The 12509-nt window shown below is 42.2% G+C and overlaps 1 protein-coding gene across 14 annotated transcripts in view; it reads left to right on the forward strand.

The window, feature by feature from the left end:
* EPHA5 (EPH receptor A5) overlaps positions 1 to 12509 on the forward strand; it is a 212187-nt gene that overhangs the window by 107572 nt on the left and 92106 nt on the right. For 11 of the 14 annotated variants that reach the window (XM_065061577.1, XM_021299088.2, XM_065061574.1 and 8 more), the window contains one exon: positions 8352 to 8507. The exons of the other annotated variants lie outside the window; for them this stretch is intronic. In XM_065061577.1, the coding sequence (XP_064917649.1) occupies positions 8352 to 8507 (156 nt within the window). The remainder of the gene's footprint in view (positions 1 to 8351; positions 8508 to 12509) is intronic. 14 annotated transcript variants of the gene reach the window in all.

The following is a 12509-nucleotide window of genomic DNA, read 5'->3' on the forward strand; positions in this document are numbered from 1 at the left end:
GTTGCTTTATCTTGGGTTTCAGCATGTTTGTTCGTATGCAGCAAGTTTTCCTCCAGAAATGGAAGAGATCTTAGCAAAATAAGAAATTCTCTTGTTGGTTGCAGGATTTAATCTCAAAGAAATGCTCTAAATATTGTCAGGCTAACATGGGAAGAGTCATCAGTGCCCCAGGTTGCCCTTCACAGACCTCATTCCTAAAGAGGAGCTGTTATATTTTTCAGAGTATTAATACTTGTCCTGTCCTCCTTGCACACATCCTTTGATTTGTTGCCTCGTAAGCAAAGCCTGAAGCATCTTGTAGTGTTGTATATCAGGGCAGAACTTCCTTCGTGAGACCTACATCTGTAACTCCAGCTGCATTCCCTTCTGCATGCCTCTATATTGCCTATATCTTAAAATTGGGGAGGGCGGGAGAGAAAACAAACAAAACAACAAAAAAACCACACACACACAAACCTGCACAAAAAGCCACCACTTTCCAGGAGTCACTTTTGTGTGCATAAACCCATTTAGCCTACTTACTCGAGGTGACTCTGGATAAATCCTTCCTTTTTTTTTTTTTTCTCAGGACTATAAAAGATCCATTGCCTTCTGATGGAATTTGAATAGATGTGTCTGGAGTGACATATGTTCAGCTATAAATTAGAGAGGAACAATTTTAAAATAAATTGTCTGCAGACAGTCCTAGCAAATTTACCTCCTGAGACAGATGATCATAAAGCTTGAAGCAAACAAGCCCTTAAACATTTGAGGCAGGGTTTGAAAGGATCCTGGTGTGTAGATGTTAGCATCCCTGGAGACTGGTGGTATGCTGCTTATTTTCGACCAAATGAAGTCAGTGGAAGAAATGCTGGGTTTATACCACCTAGAAATCTTGTCTACGCAAATGAAGAGCCAACCAGAAGGAAATATCCTAAACATTTTTACTTCTCTTTACTGGCTGTGTATGTACAGTCTATTAGTTCAGGCTAAAACCATGAAATGTTGGTAAACACACGTGACATAGGTCATCAAAATAAATCCTCTCAAATGTCATATTTCTTAACCACAATGGGTTACAATTGTCTGAACCACAGCATAATTAGAGAATCTTTCTTTCTTTGCTGGCAGGGCTCCAGATCCCTATGGCAGACTGAATCAGAAGACTAAAACCCTTTTATTGGAGTATTGTGCCAGCAAACACATGGCTTTGAAGAACCCTATTTTTCAGATTTTACTGCCTGATCTTTGCATTACTGTCAGTAATATGTGGACTCGCATGGGAGGGGTTCAGCTGCATCAGTTTTGGATTTGAGCCTGTCTCCCTGTTCCCATGAGGGATGCTGTTGGTTATTGCTATTCAGTCAATGCTCCTTTGAAACTCGAGGGAGTTCTGTGCCTTGTCCATCAATCCTCCTCTTGCCTGGTGCACAAGGCAGCTTGAATGTTTAAGTTACCATTCATATAACAAAGGACAAGCTGGGGTGCATGTGTTGGCATACAGAAACCCCCAAAACACACTCCTATGCCTCTTGGATTATGCACAGAGCCAGGCATCTTGAGTTATGTTTACAAGCATGCAGAAACAAATGTCTTTCTGTATCTTAAATTGTATTTTTCCCTTAGGTGCAGCATTGTAAATCATCACTTCTGTTTAAAGGAGTAAAATTATTTCAGCTTGTCTCTATTAAAAAAAAAGAAAGATAGTGATTTAAACATAATTTAAGTGTATCTTTGTCCCATACCTCAGAGAACAAAGAAGAGATATACAGATATATTTGTATAGATACAAAGATTTACAGAGAGAGATGTTTTATAGCTCTAATAGGCAGAGAGGCTTTAGCAACAGGAAGCGGAGTACCTGGTTTTGTCATAAGCCAAACAGTCAGGGCTCAGCGAGACCAACCATGTAACCAGAGAGCAGGGAGGACCACAAGTGCCACATGGGCTGGTCACTGAAATTCTGATTTTGTTAGTAATTGGCACTTCAGCCCAAAGAGTGTTTTCTCTAGGAACATACCAGTTTCTCCCAGTTTTGTTTGTTTGTTTGTGATGGGAAAATTTGGGGAAAACGTAAAAACAAACAAAAAACACAACAAAAAAACATAACCAAAACAAAAAAACCCCCACACCAAATCACACCCAGCCTAGCCCTGCAGCTGGTGGGAGCGTGCTTGCATGGTGCTGAATGTTTCTGAAAAATCTTTTCTTTCCCCAAAGAGCATTTATTTTCTATAGCTTACTTGCTTGCTGCAAAATCAAACCCAAATGATAGCTCTGGTTTGCATATATGCCAGGATAAATTTCCTTTCCTGCTCCTCCATCACATTGCTGAGAGTTTAGGCTTGACTCAGGTTTTGCCTCACTGATGCCTTCAAAATCTTCTCTAGAGCAAACTCAGGATGTGCAGAAATATAGCCCATTAAGATCTTAATGTAATCACGAGCATTTTCAAATGTATTGTCTTCAGGGTATTTTTATGGCTTGCAAATATAGATGACTTGGGAATCTGATGAATTTTTCAGAGCAATGTCATGTGATGAGGTTATATACTGTTTAGAAGAAACACATTAATGTCATTAATGACAGTTAATTCTTGGTTTTCCAGCAACTACGGTCATGTCATAAATTTCTGTGTGACAATTTAGTGACTCACATGGTAGAAGAAGCGTTATTTCAAGGGGGGGAACTGAAAGTCCTAATTTATATATATCCTAGCTTTCAAGATTGCGTTGGTGTTCAAAGCCAGAGCTGTTTTCAATGCAGAGGTCCTGAGTTAATGTGGGATTGGACAGAACAACATCAAGAGACACATTGTTTTCTTAGGACAAGAAAAAAAAAGCTTAAAAGAGTCTTTCCCACATGACAGGCATTAATTGACTTATATCCAAGGTAAGGTCCAAGTCTGTTATTTTTCAAGATGTAAAGCCCCTAGATGATACACTTGTTCAGCACGTTCCATGAACCCCTTGACAAGGACCTTTAGCAGGTTTTTAGCTTCAGCTTTGGGTGCTGAAGTTGCTGAAGGATACTACCAGGTCTGCAGGACTCCGGCAAACCAGCAGCTTCAAATTACAGTGTTTTATTAGCGGGTATTTATTTAATTCCTTTCAAATCCCCAAGTCATGCTATAGGAAGCAACACAGCACTTTTGTGGATAGAGAGGCCAAGCCTAAAGGAGAGAGAATCGGGGCATTTTACTCATTTTTCTATAGCTTTATAGCTTTGATAGCAATTTCAGCATTGGCCTACAGTTCAAGGAGAACTGTTAGGGCGGGCAGAATTAGCTCCTGGGAGCCTGCTTGTAAATTCCACAGGAGGATGCTTGAAGGTTGGTTGGTACAGTTGCTTAAAGACCTTTTAGAAGAGCACAAACATCATCTGTTTATATTGATTGGGAGACACGAAGACAGCCCACTGTGGTTTTTATTTTCTAAGTACAAGTGCATGTCAGGACCACAAGCCGAGGCTTGGGGTTGCTCAGCAGTTTGATTCGACATTGTAAAGCCCGTATCTCACTAAGCCCTTCCTCTTTAGGCTTTCGACACATCTAAGAGGCAGCAGCCCTGCTCTTAGTGCAAACACTTCAAGGCATGACAGCTCCAGAGACTAGAACAGGGCTTGGTTTGTTTGTAGCTTGTTTTTCCTCAAATCCTTCAACTCTCAAGGTGTATTCCCTGCACTGGAGTGATGCACTAATGAAGGCAGAGTTGATGAGCTGCAGAGCTGCTCTGCTTTCTGCTGAACACACAGAGCACATCCTGCTCGTGTTGCAGCCAAGAGCCGGCTCGATGCAGGTTATGGCACTCAGGTCTATCCTTGGGGCCAAGTTTTACACTGTGGCTGCTCCTAAAAGCCATGATAATTTGAGTTGTGTGTCCCTGCCTGAAGAAGTTTGCAGTCCAACACGGCAAGTGGGGCTAAAGAGTGGGGAGAAGAAGCAAAGGAGGTTTGCCGTTTGGGGAGAAAACCTCAGCTTCAACCAGATAACCTGTGTTCTGTCTAGACTAGGCATCCTTATCCTCATTCATTTTTGTTTGATTTCATTCATTATCTTTATTTATGTATTAGCAGCACTGCCTTATGCATTATACTCATGGCTTCTGATTACTGGGGAGACTAATTTGGTGCTCTGCAAGGAACACAGCATAAATCCTGTTTGAGCTTTATTTTCTGGCATATATGAAAGGTCATTTTGCTGATCCTAAGCACGTAAGTACTGTGAGCTTATTCTTCCAGCATCACAGAGTGCAAAGGGAGTAGCAGGTTGAACCTTTCTTATCTCCCTGGGATTTCAAGGCTTATAGGGCTGTGTTTTTTCACTTTCCCCTCTCCAGGGACAAAACCAGAATTCCCACTAACGTTAATTGGGTGGTTTTACTGAGGTGGCTGTGGATACGAAGGGCCTCAGAGGTGTTCCTTGCTTTTAGCAGTTGTCCCCTGAATCAGTGAGAAGCCCTACACATTGGACACAGCCTTCAGCTGAAGCTCAGGGATGGTTCCAGGAATGCAGCTACAAATCATTTGATGTTAAGGCTTCCAGAAAATAATCTGTCAAGTAGTCCTAGCTGTTTGATGTTATTGGCTTGTTCTGGCTGCCTTTCCCCCCCACCCCTCACTGATACTTGATGTCTCTAGTACTGGTACAGCACATAACAGTTCAGCATGTCATTTGAAGAGGCTAGTTTTCATTGTCAGGGGCTCAGTGATTCCTTCTCCATCCAGCCATGTCTGAAGATCCAGTTTTGAGCACAGCGTGGCTTTTGCAGGCTCCTGTCTTGTGAGATACAAAGCTGGTTTCTGATCCGATTGCCACGCCATCTCTGTCCTGAGAGGCTCTGGCTGTCATCCTTCATCACAGCCATCTCTGAAGCAAGAGGCTGCACTGCCGTTAATGTTCTGTGCTTACAACATTTTGTGTACTACTACAAATAAAAAGAGTGAAATTAATTTGCTAATAATGGATGTGCTACTAACAGAAACACATCCCACTTCTACCTAACACCAGCAGGTTGTTTATGGCATATTTGCTGTGTCTAAAAATACTGTCTATCTTTTTTTTTCTAGCAACCAATTTCATTTAAAGACTGTTTTCACACACCAGTGGCTGTTAATCAGTTAAGGAGTTATCAGTTCTAATATTAGAAAGAAAGAAGAAGGTCTCATCAACAGCTTAAAACTCTATTTCATTTATTTTCAGCTGGCTTCCAGCAGATTATGGGGAGCCTTAGGCTCATATTATTTCTCCTCTTTTTCCCACCCCCTTGAAAAGAGAGATAGTAGCATTAATTGCGTGACTGTACTGTGCCAACTCTATGTATCCTTTCAAGAACCATTGAATTAAAAATACTGAAATAAAAATATAAGAAGACTAAAATAAGATTTAATTAGAAATTAAACCCGAAACACCCATGTAATTTTAAATAAAATCATGTATACTTCATTAGGCGATTTTTTTAAGGTTAACTGTCTAGCGAAACGGTAAGATAAATATCAAAATCCAGGGTATGTACTAGTAAGGCACAGGATGTTTGTGGCTGGTTCTGCTCTGAATCCAACTTGCAAAATATTGGTGGTATTGCCATCAAAGGCAGAAAAATCACATGGCTTTTGTCTTTGGCTGTTGAGCTCAGCTGAGACTCTGCCCATCCGCCTGCCATGATACCTGGCGACGTCAGACGTTCCTGAGTCAGCTTTCATCTAACAGCATCCATTTCATCACAGCATTCCTGTTTGTCAGACGATTGCATGCCACCACTTGCTGTGGTGATTTTTGCATGTATTCTTTATTTTCTGTCCTCTCTTATTTTGCATAGCTTATGTCCTGTCCCTCAATTTTTCTTTTCTAATCAGCACAGGGGTATTTAGATATGACAGCATGCTGCTCTGCTGGCTGTTTGTTACAAGGCTTCCTGTTGAAATCTTTAGTGTAGTTTAATGCTTTTGAATGCTCCTCCTTATACTGTTTGGCCTGACCCATGGGAGCCTTCAGATTATGCAAAAATTGGTCCAGTTCAGTTTCATTTTGCATCCCTCATTAAAACATGAGTTATTGGCATTGTGCAGCTGTTGGCTCTGTACTTATTCATGAAATCAAAACATTCAATTTGGGCTGAGCTACATATCATACTGTCATTAACAAACTGCACCTCATTGAAAATCTGTCAAGGAGAACTGACTTCTTTTGCTTTTTCTGCTTTGCACGAAATATGAGCTCAGTAAACTCTTGTGCCGTAATGATTTTCTGTCTGTCTTGATGGGGCATAATGAGATAAATCCAAGTTCTTTTTTGAAGGGTGATTATATCGAGTACACACTTGACATAGGCTGCCCTTGTTATACATTGCACATTTTTGTGTTTTCATTTCCCCATCTTTATTGGTAGTGTGCACAAGCAAATTTGATTTAGCTTGTGGCAAGTCCAAGAACCACTGAGAATAAATTCTGCCCAAAGTGTGTTCACTAGTTGCAGCATATGAACACGAAGCAGATGGACTGTGTCCTGCAGAGCTCACAGCCTTACATGTGGAGCACTAGTTAGATGGTGGGCAATATGGGAAATTGGGTTTTTAAAACCTGTAAATCTCTCTAGTCCTACTAGTTACTCTCTGTAGGTCGTGTGGGAAGGAAAGGGAGCCCAGGGGAAGGTGCAGGAGGATGTTTGGGTTGGGAAGGTCAGCAGAGATGCAGGGGATGGAGCATCCTCTAGAGCAGGATGGAAAGGCAGCAGATGGGTGATGGAGACCCCGCAGCACATGGTAGGCTGGGGAGCTGCTTTAGGGCTGTGTGGTGCTCACTGTGAGAGCTTTGTGGTTCAGGCGAGACCAGAGGTAGGGCCAGGATGAGGTCTGCTGGGGTTCTCTTGGATCACACCCTTTTGATACACCAGTGGTTGTCATCAGCAAAGATGTACTGGTTGATTTGAGGACTTAGACATTGATGTGCAAGTGTCTCACGTTGATGAAGAACCTAGTGACGTAAAAAGGAACATGTCAAAGGAGTTTATCTGGCAATGCAGGAAGCAGAGCCAGTTTTAGAGCTAGCTGTCCTCCTTGGTCCTTCAGAGGAAAAGGAATCAATAAAATTCTACACTTTACCTATAGTGAAAATTATTTCTGTCGTTGCATCTTAGTTGCATCTTCTGGCCGAATTTTAGTATGTGACCTTCGTGCTGTGATTGTCTGAGACGTTCTTGCTGGGATAGTATTAATGCTTTTGCTGTGAGCTCATTTTCTGTGCAATCCAATTACAACTGGGGAACTCTGAATGCAGATGGAAAGGCTCTGGGATTTCCAGGTAGCTTTTGTAAGGCTGGTAGCAGACCTGTGCAGTGTTGATATCATACTGGGCAGAAAAAAACTAGTAGCCGTTTGGACCTTGTTTAACATGTCTACATGTCTCTGCTTTTAGAGTCGCGCAGCAACAAAGGGTTCTTGACAAGTTTTATCTCTGCTTTGGTTTTCTTCCTTTTGCTAGCAGCAGGTTTATAATTCTGCAGATATGGCTATGACTGCAGGGCCGGTGGCTTTTTTCTACAGCCATGGTGGGTACGTGCAGACCTGTGGCTGAGCGTGTGCATGTGGGTGAAGTGCAAAGCACTTTGCTTAGTTGAAAGAACACTTCGTCCAGGATATTTACTTCAAAATATTAAAAAAAACAATAATCCCATGCTACCCTTAGCCAATGTATTTGTGAGAACACAAATAGCTCTCATGTAAAGTCTTTGTGCCTCATCATGCATACATATGTGAGCTGGAAGGAATATTTTGTATGGCAAGCGTGCCTGGGTCCAGCTATACCTGGAGCAATCTGGCTTATGTGGAGCGCTTTAAAATTCATCACAGGTTTTCAGGGGGAGAATACCCTAGGGAAGTAGCCTTATCACACCATCTTCAAGCTGTTGATCTCAAGATCCCCTCCACTACCACGTTACTATTTGTTTACAAAACATTGGTTTCTGGCTATAAAACATTTTAAAAAAACCCACGAGATGTGTTTTACCTATCTTTCTAAGACTGCACGGAAACAAACAAACATAATGACATTTTCTAAAGCAGAGCCCAAAAGATATTACCTCCAACACATTCAACAAGGAAAATTAATACCTAGCAAAGGCAGATGCTAGGGGAAGAAAAATAATAGACAGCTGATCATTCTCTTTTCATGCAAATATTCAAACATGCCGTGTCTGTTGGCAGGGTAGACTGTTTTAAAATATTCAAACCAAGTAACTTGTGAGCATTTGTCTGATTTCTAGCTGAAGAAATGTTTTTTGTTTTGGTTCTGGATTTTTTGGTTTTGTTTTTAAAGGAAATGTGAACAGACTTAATTCTACGATGGGAGAGCTTAGCCTGTGGTTCTTCTTTTCACAGTATGCAGACCTGGGTTCTTCAAAGCTTCACCCCACAGTCCATCCTGCAGCAAATGTCCCCCTCACAGCTACACACTTGATGAAGCATCCACATCTTGCCTGTGTGAAGAGCACTATTTTAGGAAGGAATCAGACCCACCTACAATGGCCTGTACAAGTAAGCATGTGCTTATAGGGTTGTTTTTAATCCTTTCAAGCTGCTCCTGTACTTTGACTAGACATTATGATCCTAATTAATGTGCTTTTATAGTCTCTGGGTCTTGACACATTTGTAATGTCACTGGTTTTGTCCCCTAGCCACATGAGAACAGAATTTTCAAAGCCTTTTGCTTTTGAGAGCTGATGTTAAACATAGGAAGCATTTTTGTAATGAACAGATGCTCCATCTCTCACCGTCCACTCATGAATGGACTCAGCACAGTGTTCAGACATCCACATCCATGTGTGTGTGGGCACCGGTGCAGGACATGAAGAGGAGATGATGGGCAGTGGTAGGCATGGGTAGAGTCTACGTGGTCCTGCTTAGCGTCATAGAAGCATAGAATAGTTTGGGTTGAAAGGGCCCTTCTGAGCTCATCCAGTCCAAGCCCTGCCAGGAGCGGGGACATATTCACCCAGATCAGGTTGCTCAGAGCCCCATCCAACCTGGCCTGGGATGTCTCCAAGAATGGGGAATCCACCACCTCTCTGAACAACCTACCAGTGTCTTACCACCCAGGCCAAAAATCTCTTCCTCATGTCTGGCCTGAATCTCCCTTTCTTGACTTTAAAATCATCACCCCTTGTCCCATCGCAACAGGCCCTGCTAAAAAGTCTGTCCCCATCTCTTTTATCAACCCCTTTTTTAAGCATAGAAAGGCCACAATAAGGTCTCCCCAGAGCCTTCTCTTCTCCAGGCTGAACAATCTCAACTCTCTCAACTTGTTTTCAGTAGACAAGCAGGAAGAGAGCCCTACCTTTCCAAGGTGCCTGGAGGTGGTTGGTCTTTGGGATAGCCTCAAAACTCTGCAATGGAAATTATTTCTCCAAACCTGCAGTAAAAATACAAAGCTTACCCTCTGGTGTAGGAGGAGGGTAGTATAAGAGGCAAATTGGAGTGTAGGGAGTCAAAGGTGGAGTTTGTGGTATCAGAATTCTTAATTTTTCTCTTTTTCTGCCACCTATGAGCTATCCTGTCCACTATACCTTGAAAGTTTCTTGTTCAGTTTATGTTTCAGATACTTAGGACCTCAACTTGCATGTCCCCAGCTAGTCCCACCAAGTGTAGCACACATGGGCTTTTGCTGGGCCAGGCCTGTTGTGCTCTGACTGTGATTTTGCAGTGTAAAAGTGGTTAAAAAAGACTGAATGGGAGCTGAACTACTGGGGCAGGAGCAGGGAGAGCTTTCAGGGAACTTCACCGATGGAGGAAAATGTAGGTTTATGAGTCTGTACATGCTCATAGCCCCTGGGCAGTGGTGCAGAGGTGACTTCTGTCCTGTTCCCTTGCACCATGCGGGCATGGTAGTGGCTTTTTGTGCCTTCATCCCAGTGAATACAGATGTCCTTCCTACCTTCCCAAGTTTTCACTTCTAAAAGAGAAGGAAAAAGCCTGTTCCTGGGGGAGAGATGCTCCCACAAAGGAAAGGAAACTGCCCTCAGCAAGTCTCTGCTTACCTGCAGGAGGCACTCAGAGCAGAATCAGGGCCCTCAAACTCTGTGTTTGCTTTTCACGGCTCTTAGGAGGTGTGCTGCAGCTGAGGAGAAGACAGCCTTAGGCAGTGTGGCAGGAGCTGCTGCTGTAGGATCAAAGTAGTCTGGGGTGGTGAATCATTCAAGTGCTTCTCAGGTTACTGAATAGATAGCCTATGTCTTTCAGAGCTGGGGTGAGTTACAGCATGAAAAACTTTGATACTGGGATTTCTTGATGTCCCTTTTGCCCCTTGGCATGACTTAAAAAACATAGGTAAATGGAAGATTATGAAGTCCAGTGTGGTATTGGGAAGTGGGAAGGGAGGAGTACTCTGAGCTCTGGACATGCAGATAAAATCAGCTTTTCTGTGCAGGCAGAACCACAGCCAGGGGCTGAGGAAGTGTTATGTTAGGCTGCCAGTGTTCACGGTGCCTCCGGCCCACCATTGTCCCCTCTTGGGATGGAGGGGTCCTTATCCAGTCTGTCCTGCAGGGAATAAGCAGAGGGAAGGAGCTGCCATTGCCGAGGAGGAGGTTTATACATTCCTGTGACCTGAGCATGGGGCAGGATTTTCAGAGAGGTATAGGCAAGATGAGTGACCAGCTCATGTTAATAAGAAATGTGAGTGTCCAACTCCCCCAGGTTTCTGATGCAATTTGAGTCCTATAGATAAAGACTGTAATTTCTGATCCTACAAATACCACAGGGTTCTCTTTTTATATTTGTTTGGCTGTTGTTTTTTTTTAAAAAAATTATTTGGGAGTTTTAGTATTGGGATGGTTTTGGTTTGGGTTTTTTGTTTTGAAAGCTTAGTATAAGCTCAATTAAAGTATGGGCCATGGCTCATGAAGCTGTATTAGGACATGGCTTGGCAGGATGCCGAGTGCTTCTGGGGCAGCTGAGAGGTTTAATGCTGACCCAGGCACTGCCAAGTATCTATCACCCACTGCAAACCTGTGTAGTGGTTGTGGATGTTGCAGCATCTCTGCTGACATTCACATTTTCTACCCCAAAAGCGAAGTGGATCATCTGAGCTGTCTCCACGTGCTCCAGTCACCCTCGCTTGCCCTATGCATCCTTTCCTGGGATTTTGTCCTAATCCAGCTATATTTGTGCTGAAGGTGATGAGGAGGGCCTGTTGCTATCCCAGCTCAGCTGCAGGGGCAGGAAGTTTTGGCAGGGACAGTAAAGAGTAGGTAGCGATGCCAGTGCTTTAAACCAGTCCAGTTTGATGTGGAAGTGACCATCTTGTCATGAACTGAAATACAAGTGAGACAAGCTTGAGTCATGACCAGTGGGAAAATACGGCAATTTTTTATGAATGCTTTTATTATTTACTACTGCAGAAGTTAATAATTCATAATGATTCATAGGATTCCCTCAACTTGAAATCTAGTTAATTTTAGAGTATACATCAATGTCTGTTTTCAGCTCTATACCTGTAGAGTTCCCTTGCTAGTTGGTATAGCTATACAATCACATTTTCCTAATTTAAGGTGAATGCTTTTCAGTCCCAAGCTGCATGAGTCTCCCCACCACTACCAGTATCACTAAGGAAAACTAACTGCTACATCATTGGCAACTACTCAGATAAGTCCAGCCTGGGGGGAGAAAAATGCTTTTTTTCTCATTTCCTTAAGCATGTTCTATAAAATTAATAGTGCTGTGATGCTGTCTGAAATAGTTATTACTCTCATATAAAAACGTTTGGTCCTGATGGATGTCTGAGAATTTTCTTAATATTATTACGTACCTTCAAGGAAGTAATTGTGCTTTATTTTTTCTTAGCTAAGTAATCTTAGCTTCAGTTCCTTGCACAACATCTGTTTAAAATGAAAACTTGAAGCTGCACCCTTTTTTTCCCCCTCCCATCTTTGAAAAGTAACCCTATTGCTGTTCAGAGCATACTGGGGAAATACTTTCTAATAATAGGACACACGGGACACACTGAAGGTTTTATAGTATTTAGTGTAACATTCTACTCTCAAAAAGTTTACAGTCAACTTTATTTTGAGTGTATACATACATATATTGGTATATCAAGGATAATTTCTCTCTCTGGTTATATTTTTAAAATGCGTGCATCAGCAAACAACAGGTTTGCTTTCCATTAAGAAAAATACCAGTATCACTGTCTTCAGAAGGTATTTGCCTCTGGTCAATAAACTGTGATGTGAAAAGGGTGAATCTTAACTGCCTGCCTTGGGGTATAATGTAGCAAATAAAAAAAAAAAAAAAAAAAGTCAACTTATATCTTTGTCCTTCACAAAGAGAGGTTGGAAATGAAAACAGACCTTAACAGACCTGGGGCCCCCTTCTTCAGAAAGTAAAACATGGGTTTGTTCTCCCAGCTGTGATCTATCGAAGTTTCTACACCAGTGTGGTTTCAGGATTCTTCAAGTAGATCTTGTTGGATATCTACCGACTACTAAAGATCTTTCTCTGAGCCCCTTTGAGAATGCTAATTATATAGGTTATGAAGTCCCA

The sequence above is a fragment of the Columba livia genome, chromosome 4 (genome assembly GCF_036013475.1).
Source record: "Columba livia isolate bColLiv1 breed racing homer chromosome 4, bColLiv1.pat.W.v2, whole genome shotgun sequence".
NCBI classification, from domain to species: Eukaryota; Metazoa; Chordata; class Aves; order Columbiformes; family Columbidae; genus Columba; species Columba livia.